The sequence below is a fragment of the Homalodisca vitripennis genome, chromosome 6 (genome assembly GCF_021130785.1).
Source record: "Homalodisca vitripennis isolate AUS2020 chromosome 6, UT_GWSS_2.1, whole genome shotgun sequence".
Classification (NCBI taxonomy): domain Eukaryota; kingdom Metazoa; phylum Arthropoda; class Insecta; order Hemiptera; family Cicadellidae; genus Homalodisca; species Homalodisca vitripennis.
Window position 1 is genome coordinate 132,210,134 of NC_060212.1, and position 20,793 is coordinate 132,230,926.

Below are 20,793 nucleotides of genomic sequence, written 5' to 3' on the forward strand. Positions count from 1 at the left end.
GCGCTAAAAAGCGCCGTGGAAAAAGTACTTTGTAAATATTATATCTTTTTTGCATTTTAAGTAAACCGTGTATAACCACTGTAGAATTGTTAGATGAAAATTAATATGATAGGACTTCAAAACAATATTTTAAATACTGGATAATTTTTATTATGGTACTACCAGATCTTACAACTATTCTGCAGATGTCTATGTTCCAAGTTTATCCGTGTAAACTGACGGTTCCTATAAAATGAATGCTTTAAAATTTTAGATATTGTGTATCGTTTAACAATTTCAAATAATTGTATAACTACTTATTTTTGACACGTTTATTTTTAATTTGAATTTACTTTCATCATAGTTATGAGATGTAAGAGAAACGTATGTACTTGGGGTTTTTATTATTGCCTTTGGTGTAAATGTTAAACGTAAACAAAATTTCACTAATAGTACGTGCAGATATTATGAGTTGATTCTAGAATATTATTGTTTAATAATCCCTGAATTATTATCCTTCTAGAAGAATATTTTTAAAATTTAAACAAATTATATATTAAATACAAATGTTTCATTATAATAATATGGTCAACATTCAAAACGTGTCGGTGAAAGCCTTTTATTCCGAGTACAGCTATTTATAAAGTCTTGAAATCGCATACAAAATTGCTTGTTTAAATTTTATGATCAGCAAGTAGATTCATTACATTCATCAAGTTTTAACCATCAGTTTTAGCACAGTTTGATATTTTCTACAATATATAGGGCGCTCTATGAATTGTGATAAGAACGTGGACACATTTATGTTAATTTTAGAGTATATTAATTCTAAACGTGAGTAATCATGAACTATAGTGTATGTATTGCATTTTTAAAAGATCGTAATGCGTGATAGCGTTTATGACTCCTAATTATATAAGACATTTTTATTACAGGAAACTTAACTGATCGTGAAGAAAAGTTCAATAAAAATAATGGGTCGATCGCACTAAACAACAGTTTTAAAAGTCTAATAAGATGCGGCTAAATGTCAGTTAATAAACGACAAAACAATCTTCTACTTTATGGAACTGTAAATTTTTAAGCTTTCAATGGATGGACGAAATTTTACAAACTGAGAAATGCTGGGCAGCTCAGAATGACGAAATAATTAAAATTATGGTATTTATAAATGGAAAAATAATCCATTTTAAAAGTAAAATATACAAAAGGTACAGTTCTGCAAGTCAAGATAAAAGGTAGTTGCAGCCTTCTTCTGATGCATTATTGGAGTGGATGACATCATAGCTATACAATTTCCTAGATGTGGGAACCCCCTCATTGTACTAAGCTGTACATTTTAAAAACATCTATATCAGGGTACAAGGTATGTTCTTTTTTAACATTCTATGTTATGTACTTTTATACAATTCTAAAGTTTTGGAAACAACAAATATTTTCATATTACAAGTTTTAGTATATTTTAAAAACGAAAGGATATTTCGGTTTCTTAGCGCTACCGACATTCCTTCTTCTGAAAAAGAGTTAGCTCTACGCTGGAAATGGGAATTTATCGGAAACAAAAGCAATACAAGTAGAAGTCTGCGAAGGAATTTGTAACATTAGACCTCCCTTTCAACTTCCCTAAACGTTTGCCTTTCTTCTAAAGAAGACTATTTGAACTGGAAAAAACATTCATTCGTAATTTACTAGACATTGCACACCTATAAACTTAAATTTTCTAAAAAATCCCTGATAAAGTTGTTAGTCAAGTGAATCAAAAGGAAATTAAATATTTAAAACTAACCTCGTAACTATTGCAAATGCACAGTTGGAGGTTCACCAAAATCTCCAGCTGATAGATGACAAAGTTCGGAAAGCCTTTAGTTTGTTGAACTAAGTAATTAGAAATAATCAACATGGATCTAAGGAAACTCAATACATCAGCATCTAAGTAATGTATATATATATATATATATATATTTTTAGGGTATATATATATATATACCCTTTATGTTTGAGTCCAACTCATAATGTGTACATTACTTGTCTTTTTTCGGCGTGATCTAAAAAAATTCGATGATTTACGAACCCTGAAGAAAAGAAATTGATAGTGAACAAGACAGTAATTATATAACTGAAATGAATTGAAAACACTTTTATATTCAAGCAAGCAGAGGGTACAAATACTGTAACCCGGTTATTACGATATTAATGCTCTGCATTAAGAATTGATAAAACTTGTGATACTACACGTAAGACTTGAGTACTATTCTGAGTTTTGTAAACTATATATCGTTGCCACTTCTAAAATATTCGTCAACTTGCATTTTCGGAGTTATAAACCGCCTAATTCATCTAATTAAAAGTACAGAAAAAGGGCTGCCCTGATTTTCTAAGGGTTGGATGACTGAAGTTCAATTGGTGAAAAATAAGGACATCAGATTGTACGAGAACAGTAAAATGAGACTTTTAACCAACAAAGATGTGATACATAACCTGATTATAACTATATGAACCCATTACACGTTAACAACAAATTGGTCTGTTCATGAACTTGAGTTAAAAGTAGGAGCAAATGACTGTTGATAACTCCCTTAGACAACAATGATAATACTGAGAGAACTGATGCCCAAAGAATCTTGGGGCTGAATGTAAATAAACCACTAAACGGATTAAACATAATTACTTGGTAAAACTTGGAAAATAAAGATATAGGGATGTAAAAGAATTTCTGGTGCGTTATTTGATTTAGTAAAATGGCTTAAGGCCCAAAACTATTAAGAACTACGTGCTCAAGAAGATTTCACGCCAAATGATCGTGCACTTTAACGCTACAGGATTAAATTTGTTAGCTTCGACACTGTCCTTTTTACTCATAGCCTAACTCAATTACTGGTTGAGTCAATATTAGGCCATTGTTGTGGAGGATTTCTGTTTACAAAAGAGGATCTATCAATAACACACAGAAAGTTACTTCTTTTGCAAATTTTTGGCGTCCATCATCTGCATTAGCAACGGCTCTTGTGACACAAACAAACCCGCATGTGATAACTTCGTGAAGGAAGCGTCAAAACCATAAAGTTTTAGAATAGCATTAGTGGTAGATATATAGTGGTTTGTATGACTCATGACAAAACGACACTAGACAATGTCATTTTCCATTGGTAGTTTGTATCCTTTTAAGGTGGCGATTGCAGTAAATTTAATTGACTCAACAAATCTCAACGTGATATTTTTCTAAATGAACCGGATTCGCTTCAGAAAGTTTGACAGTTAAATTGTGGCCTCTTCTTGAGTCTGAAACATTCTGTGAAACAGGAAATTGCTCTGCCTAATCACGTCTCCCGCTTATACTTTGTAAATAGTTGTTACCCAAAGTCACAAGTAACTTACTCAGAATGGGAAAGTTACTTAACGACCGGAGATCGCGAACATAAGCTTTGCAGCTAACGATTTCAAGTTACGCAACGTTTCTCTACAAAGCACTACATTGTAATATGGTCGGGAAAGTACTACTTGTTTAAATGATTCAAAGTTTTACAAAGAAAACTCCACTTTCTAAACTGTACGATTCCTTTTTATCTCATCATTAGGTTATTATATAATGATTCTTTTTAATTATAAGTTGAGTCTATGTATAATCCGCATAAGGAAGACGATTGGAGGATTAGAGAACCTTTCATTTAAACAGACACCGTTACAGGGTGAATAAATAAGCAAGTGTCTTTACCCGATAGCAATAGTGTCGCTCGGGGGTCTAGGTGATAGGCTGACTAAGTTCAGGTGATCCCCAATGACTCTGTCAGTGAGAATCCAAGACCCAGTCTGGGTCAAGACCAATGGGGAGATTCAATTAAACGACTTAAACGAACGCTTGCCAAGCGTCTTGAATTAAGTGGCCGTGCTTTAGCAAAAAGCTAGGATTTAGGCTAGTGCCCCTTAAGATCACCCTGAAACAGTGGTTGTATTCGGCATCTCACAGTAGTGGTGCCAGTTTGGGATAGTCTTGACTGGTCTATCCGAAATCATACCACACACATACCTTCCTATACTCTGGCGACCTCAAATCCCATGGTGAGAAGCGGGACCTATACCTAAGGGTGTGCATGGCGCAGGGGTAGTGGATCGCGAACAGAAAAAGATAGTAAATAGCATTAGCAAATAGAACACCTCCCAATAGTAAATAGCATTATTTAGTCATGCGGGGCTCTGATCACGTGGACCCTTTATTTCAGCAATTCTCGTGGTACCTATATAAAGTATACAAACGACAAGATAAAAGCAAACCTAACAGCTCTACATCTAGAACATCTACAGGAGGAGCGCATCCTTGAAGCGTATTCTCAGCAGAGGGTGTATGTCTGCACAGTTCAAAAAGTGCTTTCCTGAAAGAGGAGCTCTAGTCATGTTGTCTGTGAGTACCGAGTGAAAGGATTGGTTGCGGAGTCTGGCTCTGGGGCTGTGGGTCGGTGGCACTGAGGAGATGGGTGTCGTCTTTAGGAACTGTAGTGATCTAATAATATCTACCGAGGTCTTCCTCAGGGTCCACAGTCTTGTGGCTGAGAGAGACTCTGCGAGCACCCTTAAGGCCATTGGCACGCAAAATGGTGGGGTTTCCGTGGTGGACTATAAAGTCCTTGATGATCGTCTACACAGAAAGTTCCAGAACGATAAAATGTTTGTAGATGAGCAAAAAGAAAGATCAGGGAGGTGGTAGCTAGTCTCGATATCCAAAGGATGGCCTTTCTTGTTATAACTAGGGTCTTTTCTGGTGAAACTCCTGGTGAAGCTATATAGTATCATCTCAACCTTGCCGCCTTAAACATTGTATTTTGGGCTATAACTAGGAGAAGTGTCCACTGTCTTCAGCAGAAGGCGCTTTAGTCAGTATCGGACTACAACATTGGGCACTGGAAAAATTAGTATCCTGATTCAGGGAGATCCTTTGCAACTGATCTCTGATATAGTGGCTCTGGGATTGTAGGAATAAAACCAAGCATATATCTAGTGCCCCATCGATCTTTATCATAGCAGAAGTCACAGTCATATTGGAATGTGCTCGTGAGAACCTTCGTATGCGGTATAGTTTTACTCTTGTCTGTACAACTCAAAGCTTGTATGGGATTGTTATCAAGTCGTTTGGTAGATCAACAATGTGACTGTTTGTTGTGTTCCTGGTCAGGTAGGGTCTCCTGAATGGTAAAAGCTGATGTCTGAGAAACTTGGGCTCAGCGTTAACATGACGGGGCCTCCACCATTCTGAGGTATTTTTAGGTGAATAATTTAAAGCTGTCTCGAAGTGGGTTCACACTGAACATAAGAGAAGGTGAAGACTACATCCAGGTCTGAGGATGAGTAGATTGACCCTCTGGATGAGTCACTATCACCCAGTCTAAACTTGTCCCATTAGGTAGATCGGTGTCTTCTGAGGTTGTGGAACTAATTACGGGCATGAACCACATCACCTGAGAAACCATATTTTCAAAATCGGCCTTTTTTCCAAAGACATCCACTCTACAGATTGTGTGACGGGCAGGAGGAAATTGCTAGAGGTCTGCTCTTTGATGGATCAGCAATAGAAAAAGAGGCCTGTGCTATCTTTGGTAGTCTGGAAAAGGGTGGTGAAATTCCACAGTAGGAACTGATTGGTTGTTTTCAGCGGTTTGTAGACCTGCTGAAACTGTAAACTCGCTTACTTTATGCTGTACTTCCGGGTTGCGCAAAAGGTCTTTGGGGCTAAATAAAGAGCATGAGAATAGGCTGCTTCCTAGAAATAAAATAAAAACCGTGTTACATAAAAGTAATCTTCGCAAAGTACTTAAATATTTATTATGCCTATAATAATTTTAACTAATTGTTTGATTTTGGAATTGAGATTGTACTTTAAATGTATCCACAAACTGTGTAATGGTTATTTCAGATGTTCTATTTAATTTACTTTCACAATGTTTCATGTACGAGATAACAAAAATTCTGTTACAATTTCTTCAGGATTGGGTCTGCAGATTAAAATATGAGGGTAATCAATATATAAAGAGAAATTTATGTTATTATGTATTTGTGAACTTTATTTTTTCTCAGTAACGAAATTAAATGCTCGATTAATAATGTGATCACACATCATCGAGGAATCGTATTTTGGATATGCAGTAATCCGAGATCCTGCGCAATTCCTATTACGAATGTTTAGAATAATTATACATTTTGAAAGTAGAGAATTAAGCCATATGAATAAATTGTTTATTAGCCACAGATTATAGAGGAGGTTTACAGTTATCTGGTAATTTAATGCCGAGTCATCAGCCAACTCAGTTAACCTTATCACCTAGACTGGTTAGTTAAGTAGTTCCTGTCGAAGAGTTCAGTAGCAAATAGCTCATAGTATTTTACGGTAAAATAGGCATTAAATCCTAAATACCAACAATTACGAGTTCATTGGCAACTAAACCGGTAGATAAAAATAAATTAGCCTCTTATGGTTGGCTTCTTAATTAAACTACTTCATCATAACTTTGATACCTGAGCTGTTGTAGCTTCTTATTTCATTGGTTATTAGTTCTAATAAATAAAGTAATATAAAATGAACACTTAAATTATAGGAATACAAACGAGATATTATAGATGATTTAAAGTTTTTATTAACTAATACTCATCTTCTTAAATTCGTAAGACCTTGCAGATTGGTATCATTGCTTCTACATTATTATGTTCGTAATATTACATTCATTGAAGTGCGGTTTGATTCAAGGTAAATAAATTAACGATTGGAATGAAATGGACAGATAATTCCAAATACGGATTGAACTGTACGGTATCCCTAAACGTGATATAGACTATTTTTCAGATTCCAATTTTCAGAGAATTCTCGAAAAATATTCACTACACGAAAATTAACTTCCTTAAACATTTTTTAAGCACAGCATTTTTTATGCTGGTAAAGTTTATTATCTGTAATCATCTAATGCATTAGAAATGGAGAAGGAATACATAAAATCACTGGGCAATTAAAAAAAGTTACATGAATTGGAATGAAAAGCAATTATAATTTTATAAATTTACTAATAGAAAAAACTAAAACAGTATAATTAAAAAGATTTTTTGTAAATACTCATAAGTTATAACTTAAACGCTGATTTCAATTAAAATGACACAATAACATTTTTTTAATAAATAGTGCTTAAATCTTTGTTTTTAGTGTGTTAAATTAAACGAATTAAAAAGTGTTAAATCTTACTGATTGTTTTTATAACATACTCAAGTACGGTCAAATTGTTTCCAAATTTGGTAAAACATACACAATTGTATGTCCGACGATATATTTACCTAACATCACCTATTTTGATTTAAATGATGTGAAAAATCTTTCAACTCGGAACAAATCTCCAATGTTTAAGGGAGTCACAATATTGAGTCACCAGGAGTGCAGGGTGTAGTAAAGTTGCTTTCATTATGTGCCGAGCACAAAATGATTCACTTTTACAATGACAGCCACCTACTAATGAGGATATAGACCGTAGTTACTGTCTTCATTACTGGGATTGAACCGAATGTAGTGATGGCTTTCAAATACTCACTGCAGTTTGATGTTTTAAGTTCATTATTTGCGACGGATAGTTTGAAAACGTCCTTGGATTTTTGATAATTGCTGTCAATATATACGCCACAAACACTGAAACACGACATTTCTAGAACTGGTACCTGCTTTCTTGTTCAGGTGTGATATCCTAGAACTTAACATTAAACATGCCAACAATGTGAAACACTTAAAAATAGTGCTATCATTGAACCAAAAAGTTACCAACAGACAAGTCAGTCAGTAAATTTTCAAGCCATTATAAAAAATCACACAAAAAAGAAGAAACACAACAGAACAACAAATGGAAAAGAGATTGTTGTTTTATCCTAAAAACAAAAAAACACAGCTGACAAAACTGTGCACGCACCACATCAGAGAAGAAGAAAATATGGCTAAGAGTGGTAGATTGTATCATATATATATATATATATATATATATATATATATATATATATATATATATATATATATATATAAATGTGAAACTGCTTTTATTTTATTGTAAGATTTATACTTTGAGGTGGGAAATTAATACGTTTATCACTCTGCACTAAGGGGTTGCTGTAACTACATGTAACAGAAAGGTGATTATTACAGTTAAATATAATTTATATCATAATATTTTGTGGCACATTAATTGTCTAGAACTTTCAGATCCTGTGCTCCGAAACGGTTTCTTAAGAACATATTACCACTTAGAGAGAGTTCTCCAAACTGGTTACCGGTGTCCACATTTAATACAGTGAGACAATATGGGGTGTGGCAGAAATTATTTTTCTTAGTGTCCAAAATTAAGTTTGGTCATGCTTATTTATCGCAGTCCACTAAAGGTTTCATTTCACGATCATTTCAGTTTCTAGGCTACGGGCTCCAGATCCTGCGGTGGTGTGGATATCCTATATTCCTATAGCAATCATTATTACTCTCGAAATACCCGAGGATATTGCGGCACACAAATGGAAATTCCCAATAATTTTCTGTTTAGAAATAACGTTGCCTTATTATTACTATAATAATTAGGCTCATTAAAGAATAATAGTCTACTCGATTTAGTTTTACTACGAATGTATGGTTTAGTAATGGTTTTCGTTTTTTTAATTTTTAAAACGTTACTATTTTTAAATAATTAGAAATTATCATGGATTCTCCCGATCTATAATTATTATTTTTTTGTCACGGATAAAAAACCTGCTTACGTTTCCATCAGGATAATGAATAATGTAAAGCGGTGGCGAGGTACAGTATGAACTAAACTATGAAAGCGGTTTGAATAAAGCCTATAATGATCTCACTTACCTACCGATAAGCTTTAGAGTACAAGTTTTCAATAGAAAATGTCACAATTACTATTCAAGGCTTTTAGGTCAGAGAGAAGGGTTATTTGGCATTCGCACATTCGTCAAACTAGATCAATAATAAAAAGTTGATAAACGATCCTACACTAATGAGATAAACAGCAGAATCGGATACAGATAATAAATACTCTACAAGTTTCTGCTCTGGCCAAGTCTGCCGGCGGATATGGTTGTGGCACGGATCCTTTCACCGGGCTTTCCTGTCTCAACTTCCCTAGTCGTAGATATCTAGCCTGCGGCAGTAAAAGTTTTGCAATCTGAATAAACAAATATTGACCTCAGGTGTACACAGAATTGGACAAATATATGCCAAGCCAATTCAGGAGAGCAAACAGTGCGAAAAAAGTAATAAAATCCTTTGACAGCTATATACTTCAGTAAATAAAATGAAGTCAATCTGTCCATTTAATGAACTTTTAGTTGTGAGACCTATAACTAAACTGAATATCAACTACTGTGCTTTTAGTGTGATATAGAACATCCAAGAATATGAATTACTAATGTAATAACTAAAGTAGTTATTTCAGGGTCAATTTAAGTTTTCATTGGTTTTTGAAGTTTTTCAATTATAGAGCAACTTTTAAGTAGTTTCCAGTATTTGTACTCGATTTTGCGGATGAATTTAATCAATGTTGTGATTTTTCGGTGCACTACGTTCATTCCAACTACTAGGAAAAATAGTGCAGGCAGTAGTAACACACAAGTATGGATTTAGGAATGATTTGCATGGCCTACTTTCACTCAAATCCAAGACCAACACGCAATCAAAATTGGATCTACGACACGTGGATTCGAATATCAAATGGTACTTGGAAGCCAAAAAAAGTAGTTGTAATTTATTATAAAATTTTTTTTTTTCAACTTAAAAACTTCTTAATTAATGTCGCAGGAATAAAATTAGATATCAGTTTTACAATATCAATATGTGTATATTGCTATTAGAAGTATTTAACCACCAATAATGTTATAGAGGCTGTGTCTCCTCCGTCTTTCAAAACATATTTTTAATAGGCCTTGGCTACGATACGAGCGATATAGGCTGTAGTCAGTTGGGTAATCGTAGTAGTTTTTCCTCAATGGGAATTAGTTTTTAAAATAAAGAAAAACCTACGTAGTTTTGATTAAATTATGTTCGGAGTACAATGTGAAGTAATTTATTTCCTTTGTATCCTACAATACATAAAGCTGAATACAAAACACACACGAGGGAATGAGTTATACATCAACCCATATACAGTGTCCGTACTGGAAGTGCCTCATATATCATTGCAATGGTGCTTTATGCGATTAGAAACGCTTGTAACAGATCACATTAGTATAGGGTAATCTACTCTGTACCATTACTATGTGATACGTTAGGACTTGTTAACCGTATGTAATTGCATTGGATTCAATAAATTATGGGTAAAACATCAACAATAACATATGTATAGTTGTTTAGACCTTACTATTTATTTATAGTTATCACTTTATGTAAATCTTTTTAATGAACACAATATATTTCCAGTTAGTTTATCTGTAATGTAATGCTTTCCACGCTCATTTCTTTGTCTGCAATTTTAAGTTTACTGTGTGTTTGGAGACGTCATAATGAATATGGATGTAAAAAAGAATAAAAGTTATACTCTAATAATTGTATAAATTAATATCTTGTAATGTTTTCTATTATTTTCTGTGCGTATAAATATATAGTAAACTTGATACAGCTATACGAGTATTTTACTGGAATACAGCCTTAGTCAATATACAAAGTTAATATTATGTGTATTGCTGAAGTCAGAATAATGTAAACTGGAATGAAACTGAAACTGATGTTGGGTAAAACAACACTTTTTTATTGGTTACTGTTATATATACTTCGATTGTAGAGTCAACGCATTATTATCCTTGCTCTTTGATTCTCACTTAAGTATTATTATATTCGTATTAATAATCGATCACTACTCTATTGAGTGCTACATATGTTAACTTAATAGACATAGAATAGATTCTATGTGATGGTAATGCGAGGGTGTCTCTTAGTGCTTTTGGTGGGTGTGCAACTAGCATTAATACTACGAACACGTACAATACAATGTTTTTTTAATTTTATTTGCATGTGAAATACAAAGTAGTGTCGTCTGTATATTGGACTATGTATTTTTTATGACTCTTTGAATTCCGAAATGTTTTCATACACCAGAAACAAAACTGAGGTACTCCATATCGACTAGTTCCTGTAGACTGATTGTACGTGACAGTGAATTTTGCACTGAAAATTGTAGTTTTCTATCAGAGGGGTATGACAAGTCATTTCAGCGGCAATTCTCTAGTATTGTGCAATTTATTGAGGAGAATGTTATGATCCACGTAGTCGAAAGCCTCCGTGAAGTCAAGGAAAATGCTGAGGGCTACTGGTTTTTTGTCCAATCTCTCAGCAAGCAGCTCAGTGAAGTCCGTGACTGCATAAATTGTGGATTTGCCTTGTCTAAAAGCAAACCGATTTGGTGATAGTATGTAATTTTTCTTATCATCCAACTCAAGAAAACTTTTCAAAAAACCTAACTTAGAACTGTTAGGATTGAGATTAGCTAAAAATTATTTGCTATCAATGGGTAATTTTACTCAAACATTGAAGTTACTACAGCTCTTTTCAGTGCCGAAGGAAATATTCCTTGGTGAAAAGAGTATTAATTATAACTTTCAGTGGTTTCAGCAGAGGCATATAGTATTATTTGAGAAGCCATATAAATATGTCATTTATGTGAGTTGACTTTCAACAGCAGCCGAGAGATTATAAATATTTAAAATAGGAAATTCAGGCAAATATTTAATTAGGCCCAAATAAAAATTACCGAAAAAAGACTTGCATGTTTTCCCTTTATGAAGATAATACATCAATTTGTAAATATAATTTAAGAAAATTACATCTTTTACTAAATATTTCCTTAGCTAATTACATGTCATTACATCCAGTCACCTTTCATACTGTAAAAATTAAAAGGTATATGAAATTTTTACAGTATATATCTTTAACAGTTTTTATTTGAGCATGATAACATACTGTCCCAACATTTATACCTTACTTTCTTACCCCTTCTCGTAGTTTAATAAAAAAATAATGTTTTGCTGTCTTGAGAAATGTCTGTCTTCTTAAAGGGTCGTAATAATATTCCAACTGAAAAATGATAGATAGGAAGATACTTTTCTATGCTGACCCAAACTTATGTGTAACTGAGCTTAAGTTTTAAAACTATAAGCTTAAATTAATCGCAGAAAATTTGAAACCAGTAAACAGTTTTCTTGAAACAGTAACTTATTATGTTATTGAATAGTTTAATCTTTTAAATATTTTAATAACTTACTGAAATAGTCCAGAAAACATTATTAAACACATTAAAAGAAATTAAGAAATTAAAATTAATTTTAAGTAATACCAAAATGTAATGAACATTATTGAAAAAAACCTTTAAAATAAGGATCACATATTTTAAGAACTGCACTATTCCTCTACCAACCCGAGCCGACCATGTCATTGGCACGTGACTCAATGGACCTGACCGAGTGACCGCCCGAGATCAGACATTACATGATTTACAATCTTCTGATCTAGGACCTTGTATGGCAATGATCTAAAATAGACTAACCAACGAATTATTAACGCTCTGCTCACTCTGGTTTCAAATTGGCTTTACTTCGAAATAAATACGTACACAAATCTCATAAGCAAGACATAACATGCGTTGAGAATTAAGAATGTAATTATCAAATTTATTAATTTTAATAGTTTGTTTATTTAACTATCATTGATATTTATAATATAAGTACATTCTGTTCAATTGCAATAAAGTTTTAATACCACTACCACACTTGCCACGTTTATAGGCAGGTAGGAAACAGAATTTTCGGACATTTGACACAAAAAACCAGTAACATTTTCGTGATCCAAAATCTGATGTCTAACCTGTACTAACCCAAAATATAAATCAAATCTAGATTAAAATAAACAAATCATACTAGGTTATGTGTTAGATATAGAAACGTAATGTTACTGATTTTTGTATTATTTAAAGATGCAAATACCTAAAAACATATTTCCCTTAATACAATTTTTATCACCAAATACTAACTTAAGCAAAGACGTATTCTGAGTTAGCCACTGAGTTTTGTCTACAGCTTTATATTACGCTACGTAATGTAAAGCCACGTAATATTACAATGAAACTGTAAACGTTTAAGAGTTAAAATATACTATTATGCATAGTTTGTAAACAGAAAAATTTACAATAAACGCAACTACTCAGATAGTAGTACAACGGTAGCTTAAATTTTCAACCTAACGCTTAAATAACATGCTTGAGAGATTTAAATACATTCTGTATAAAACTTCTGCAATTAGACGATTATTTAAAATCTAAAAGATTATTAAATCTAAAAGTTATCGTCCAAATGTTTTGATACTGTAATATAAATATACATTGCCGGTGTGAGAGATTTGCACAATTATTACTGTCGGAATTTTAAATAGCTTCTGTCTCCAGAGTACAAAGGAGCAACCAAGACTACTTTGTCCTGCCAACCAATTAAAATCAACAATAAACCACACAGTTTACTGCCCATTGTCGCGCTCGGAGGTCAAGGGTCAGCACGTCATCAGACAAGCGGGGCACCGCAGGATAACTCACCCACCAAGATTACCTCACACCCATCAACACTGTCTCCTTGGTCTTCTCATGTTTCCACAGGTTTATTAAATATTGCTGTTTAGGAAATGGAAACATGTTTTAAATTTTGATGAAGAGATTTAATTAAGTTATGAAATAATTTGTGACAGTTTACTGAAATACTTATGAAACAGAGTATTGCAGGATCCGACTTAACGTATGAAAGAGTTATCGAACAGATATACAGATGTTCTGCCTTTTTACCTTTTGATCCTAAAATCAACAGAGGCCTTCTTTGGATTAAGAAGAACCTATCTATAGGTACAAAGTTTCAAGTCTCTAGGCCTTTCCTACCAAAAGTTATCACACAGACGGATAGGCAGAGGGCAGAGAGACTGCCCTTTGACCTTTTACCCTCATAATCACCAGGGTTCTCCTTAGTACCAAGAAAACATATGTGCTACGTTATTATTTCAAAATATTTTGCACAGGAGACAGAGGGCAATAGGCAACGACACATGTTTAAGAAGATTCTACCAGGCCCTTAGTAAATACGTCATAACATATATTTCGTTATAATAAAGAGTTAATAATAATTGCCACGAAGCACGTGTTATAAATGGCAGGATGATTCAATGCAGGTACTACTTGAAATAATTGCTTACCATCATATATTTCGTACTTCAGAATAAGCAGACTCTCCCTAGGATCCAAAGCTGTTGGTTATCCAAAGAGATCATAATATACTCGTAATGCAGTACAAAACTATTCCTGTTCAACATTAATTAGCAGTTATTGAGTAGGAGCCTTATCTCTTGAGGATTCGCACAAGAGGTGTAGGGTTGTAGGCGTAGATGGGGGCAGAGATGGGTTTCACATCACGGTACTCCACATTGGCTTCAAATCCGATGATAGTCTTGGGTTCTTCCTCCAAGTCCTCGGCCTTCTGCTCCAGCTCTGGAGTCTTGTACTCTAGTTTGGTCTGAGTGTACTGTGAACCGGGCAGAGGAAACTGGACGTACTGGAGTTCTGGATGAAGCGCACCCTGCTGCTGGAGCTGCTGCTGCTGGAATTGCTGAGACTGTTGGAACTCTTGAGTCTGTGGCTCCTGGTCCTCCCGGAGAGCAGCTGTCGTGTACTTGACCATCTGCAGACGACCATCCGGCAGCAGCACGTAGTACTCTCCGCTGTCCAACAATCTCTCAGGCTGGCTCTCGTCTGACTGAGTTTTCTTAACACAAATTGAATACTTTTATTCATTATTTGCAGTTTTCAATCAGTAAAATACAAGATTAAAAAACTTCTTATTTTTATATATAATACAGCAAAGGAAAAAAAGAAAATTTTAATGAAATATGGCAAAATTTAATCTCTATACATTACGACATTTGCTGTGAAGTATTGATTCCAGATTTTGAATGGCATTTCAAGAAATTTAAACATAGACAATAAATTAAGATAAACATGTAAAATAAATATTACCCGTTTTTTATACTTGCACGTAAATTCAATGAAAACAAATACAAAATGAGATCAGTGAACAAAATCAGTAAATTACTTACTTTGATTACTACTTGTATTTTGATAAAGCATGTATAGAAGTTAAATACTAAATAAAAAAATTATGTAAAATAATGTAAATGTATAAAACGTTATTATGTATAACGTCAATCTGATGTTGTAAAAGTCCATTAGTTACGTAGTAAGTACTATAACCTCCGTGCAAAACTATTATCTCGTCTCGATACTAAATCAGTAACGTACTTGTGAGTCTGAGAAGTCAACAGGAGCTGAGTTCTCCAGGTGTGAGGGCAGGAGCAGCAGACTTCCTGAGGGACAACACTTAGTGGGCGGGGCTGCTGGGGCTGCACCCACAGTGGCAGCCAAGAGGGCGAAGGAGAGCATTAACAAATGAGCCTGTAAACGTAATTTAAGTAACGTACAGCTTTTGTTATTTCAAAAGCGTAAACTGTGTTTATTAACTATTAAAATCAAATTTTGCACATTGACCTCTCTCTAATATCTCTGAAATTATTTGTACTTTTCTTTTATTTTATCGTTTTTCCTTAACAAAAAGATGTTTCGGGAACTTTATTTGTAATAAATACAGCTGTTTGTCATTGTCAAAACTTAAGTAAATTGAAAGATACAAACATATTAATAAAGCCCTTAAGATCATTTTGTAACGGAAACTGAAAATATTGAAAACTTCTCTTAAATTTATAAAACACAATAGTTCTGCCATGACATTTTATGTAAGGTTCCTTAAAATGTCGAGATACGCATTCATAGCACGCATTTACAACTTTCAAATTTAAAAACTTTTTTTCTTATTTATAGTGATGTCATAATCAATGTAATACCCAAGACAATCAAGAGATGTTGATCAATAATTTGTTCCAAAATATTACATTTAAAAATTTATTGTGTTCATTGAAAAAGATATTATTCTGCAATTAATAAATTTTTATCATAGTTGGTGTAACTACAAAATCCTCTTCAATTAATTCAATTAGTAAGCTATTCAAATATCAGAGGCTACGTAACTAAATACAGTCAAAATATAAAAAAAAAATACATTTATCTCGTGTTGTTAACTTAAAATGGCAGTGTATTGTGACATCAAGACGACGCCATGCTTGTGTTTTATGTTAATAGTACATAAATCTTATATAACACTGATATACATCATGGCATTTGGCAAAGAAATTCATAACGTTTTCAGAGATGTCATTAGAAACAGTCTTTAACTTCAGGATGGTCAACCGGTCGCTAACATGACACGTTCTCTAAAGCAAGTTTGAAACATTATACCTACCTTCATTATCTTTTTTTCATTATCATTTAAAAATTGAGAAAAAATGTTTTTACATTATACTCAATTACCTATTTGAGAAAAAACAGAGGTGAAAACAAGACATAAAAGTCACAAAAAGAAAATGATTCTGGGAAATAAACATTAAATTAATTTCTCTTTACAGAATGTTCTACGTTTTTTGTACTTACAAACAATTATAGTTTAAATACATACAACACCTTTGTCTTCTTACTTATATGGTAAAAAATTATAAATTATTAATGAATGTTACATTATATATATTTATATGTATATTACTATACAAATTATCAACATTATACGCAATAAATCTAGGATATATTTTAGAGCATTACTCAATAAAATGATCTATACGTTCACACATTGTAATTTAAGAGATTTTAATTCAACAAACAGAGGAAATTTAGTAGAATTAAACAATATACTATTATAACATAGTTAAGTCGTAGATAATATGTTAGAATAACGATTGCTTAAAAAGAAAATGATTTTTAATTCAAGATTTCAAGATCCAATATTGTCAGTTTAACTTCTCTCCTGTAGGAGTGTACATGTTTATATAAAATCATTGTTACTTACCTGAATTTTCATGTTGATACCTGTCAGACTAGAAGGGTTTACAATGGAAGACAGTGGTGGTCTCCTGCTATATACCTCGATGTAACATTGACCCACCACGACAGCGACGTGCCATCCATACCCTAGAGGTCATAGCTGCTGCCAAACTGCAGTTACTGAGTCACTTACACTTCCGTTTCTCCTATTAGTTCTTAGTTTCTAGAAATAGAATACAGTCATATATGTGGAACAAAATTATTTTGCCATTGATTTTCTCAGTACATTTAAGCTAAGATAACAACAGTTCAGTATAAATTGGGCTGCATAATTTACTCTGGAAATTTCTAAAATTCATTTAATTTGATTTCACATCTCTAGAGAAAGATTTTGGAATGTTATAGAAAACACGGAAGTTTCACCTTCTTTCTAAACTAAAGTTCTATAATGGTTGAAACATTTTAATAGGTTATCAGTAGAAATGTTTCTTTTTGGGAGCATCTAATTAAAACGCAGTATTTACGTAAGTATCTATTGCATTTTTATTTGTTCTTACGAATATGTAATTATTTTTCATTTGCATATGTTTTATTGCCTTAAAATCACGTTTGGTTACAGAAACAAGATACCAATAACCTCGTCTCCCTAAGAATGTTTGTTTTTTATGTACAAATTATTGAATATTAACGAAATTTTAATTATGAGAGACGATAAAAAATACAATTTGGCATTTATTTATAATTTAAAATTAGTACATGTGTACAGTAAGCCTCTTATCTCCGGACTTCAAAGTATAATTTATCCTTATTTTATCGTCTCTTAAATTATTTTTCCTCTGTGAATGATGAACTCAACCCTTGTTCAGCACGTTGATCAGGTTCTGTCACATATGTCAAAGTTTCTTTTCTAGCTGGCAGAGTAGCTTATGCATTCCTTGGAATGACGTGGCACAATGATGAAGTATAGCTTATTTCTCCGCCTCAATTCATTGGGGATCTGCTTACAGTTCCACACCATATCAGAGCTAATGACAGGAAAGTTCTGTCCGCTGATAATTTTGGTTATCATATGAAATTTGCCAATGGCGCAGTGTAGCGGGTACGGCGGTTATCGCAAGATAACCAGATCAAGCAACGTCGAGCGTGGCTTGCTGCTTGGATGGGTGACCGCTGAGCGATCCTGTCCTTGCAAGCGGCCCGCCTGTCCGGCCATTGGTGGTGGTTTCGGAAGTCACTTTTAAGCCGTTGGTCCCCAGGTTAAGTGTTAGAGAGGGCTTCTTAGCCTAACTTCGCCTGGTAAAATAAGACATTTTTGACTTCTTGACTTGACTTGAAATTGCAGCAAATTACTAGCAGCTTCTTATGAGGTTAATCTGTTCACATTTTTCCATGACTTACACCTCTCCCTGAAATAAAGTTATTCATTCCTCCAGCGATATAAAGTGTTTAATTCATGACCAAAAATCGATTGCCTTGTTGCATCATCGATCTGACAGCCATCTACGTACAATTTGATGGTACGTTCCTTTAGACCGTCGCATGCAATATCTGTCCATATCTACTTCATGGTTAAACCTCACATAGTAGTCTTTTTTTTAAATTGTTCTTCCTAGTTATAGTATCACTGGTTACAAGGTCAAATGATACATACTCGTGTATTCTGACAACCAAAACCGATGTACCATTCTAACTAATGTTACTCCTTGACTGACAGAGATATGAGATCAAATAATTTATATACGAGTTAAACGTGTACTATATGAAGAAGAACCAGTTCAAAATAGCATATTACATCAACATTACCTTATTTGGTCTACGCATATATAGTTACCAAACATTTTCGTGTTGTTATCAGATTTATTCGTTATTAAATAAAGGTATGTTAAATAATTTTTTAATAATTAGAGCGACATTTGAGAAGACATTGGAGAAATATGTATTAGCAGATATAAAAAATAGTACGCGTGTCCTAAAATTTACTGTATCATTAGATTGTATTACGTACATTATAAATGTAGAACTTCGAAAAGAATACATACCTAATACATCCAAAATTCAAGATAGTTTTGTACAATAGTTTTTTTCTCTGAAGATTTGACCTCTTAGTACGGTTAGCGAGATTTTATTTGCTTGCAATTAAATATACTAAATGATTTGAATGGGCGTCAGTGAAAAATCCGCAAACACCCGTTAATTTAGTGCTACCAACGTTCTGTCACAGTAATTTTCATCTAATTAAAAAAAATATTTGTAGTCAAAGTCGTTTATTGTACCTTTTTTGCGCGCAGAATCACTAGAAACGATGGTTTTATCAACACTAGAGTTATTTTACGCATTAGGCTTAATATAAGATTATGAAATTTGTACAATATGTAAGGCAAAAGTTACTTAGGGGAAAGACCATGAATTTTATTTACAAGACATGTAATTTCCTTAAGTATTAAAAATATGTAGCTTTTGTAACTTTGTATGTAAAAAGCTTTGACGTTTTTACTTTAAAAAATGACATTTCTGCCATAAATAATTCAAAAACGTAAAATGTCCTGGTCATAATTCGTATACTACTTAAAAACAAATATTGTTCTTGAAGTCAACCGTTGTTCTTGAGCCTGGTTATCCAAAATATCCCGAAATTCTTACTTATAATGCTTATAATTCCTAATGAGGTTTAAGAAAATTTGTTCCAATGTTTTGTGTATCAATAATTAATTAAAGGACTAGTTAAAATGATATAAACAACACAATTAAAGTCAATAGCATTACCGTATGGGCAGTAATAAATTGTAATACATAGGTGGAGGTTTGTCTATAGAAAATCAATTCAATTGGTGGATTAAAAATGTATTTAACGTAGGTTAAGCAATATAGAATTAAATTAGTAAGCGGCAACACATCCGCAATCAACTCCATATGGTCCGGAATAGGACGCACAATCGAGCCACATTGTTAGACCTCATTATATAGCTTGTCAGTGTCAGCAGGGCTTGTAGTACAAGAGAGGTGCTGCAACAATAGTGATCAGCATCTCTGGCAACCTGGTCAGTCACTCATGTCATCTGACAGTCTGCAGTCTGACAGCCAGCAACACGGCGTCCTGCTCGGCCATCAGACAGCTGGTCGAATGTTCATTATTGCTTCTGCTGATGCTGCGTGATCTCGTTTAGGGATTGGAATTCAATTGTTTCTGTTTAGACGGCAATTTATCAGGACGGCAACAACACGATTTACTCGCTTTATACGAATCTTGCAGGATCCGTTACGTAAAAAGGGGTGGAAATTGGAGTAGTCAGTAACCGAGGCCCTGGAAGGTAAATCTAGTTGGAAAAATTAATTACTGTGTCAGTGTTGCGCCGGGTTGAATCTTTACACGTGTGTTTACTTTGTAAGACAAAAACATTAAGGTTGTCCATTACATAATCTGTCCATTAAATAAGGTTAATTTCTTGAAAATACTTTTATGTTATTAATGCAGCTCTTTTTTTAACAATAGCAATAAGAAAACAAAATATCCCTTCTAGATCAGTCGTAAGAAAGTTAGATTTCACATCATCTCAGTTAGGTCGCCATCTCGAAAAGTCAATGCATTATTAATTTATATGCTAGATTCGCACAACACTGATAACACAGTAAACCTAAATGTTGGCATGTTAATACAATCTTAATTCTTTCAAACATTAAAAATATCCATAAACTTGAAACTTTGGAAGAAAAAAATTGTTGCAACCACATGACTTTATTTGTAAAAGCGTGCATTTAATTTAATTACGATGAATTTAACACTATGTTTATGAAAATATTCACTTATAACGGTTTAATTGAATAAATATATACCTCTAAATGGCTACGATCCTTAAACCTTAAGTTAAAT

The 20,793-nt window shown here is 33.4% G+C and overlaps 1 protein-coding gene across 1 annotated transcript; it reads right to left on the reverse strand.

Moving 5' to 3' along the window:
• Positions 1–14,189: 14,189 nt before the first annotated feature.
• Positions 14,190–17,001, reverse strand: LOC124365267. Its single transcript, XM_046821232.1, has 3 exons — positions 16,951–17,001; positions 15,300–15,452; positions 14,190–14,766 (listed from the first exon to the last, which is right to left on the reverse strand). The coding sequence occupies exons 1-3, from the start codon at positions 16,960–16,962 to the stop codon at positions 14,344–14,346; spliced, it is 588 nt and encodes a 195-aa protein (XP_046677188.1). The 5' UTR covers positions 16,963–17,001; the 3' UTR covers positions 14,190–14,343.
• Between the last annotated feature and the right edge of the window lie 3,792 nt (positions 17,002–20,793).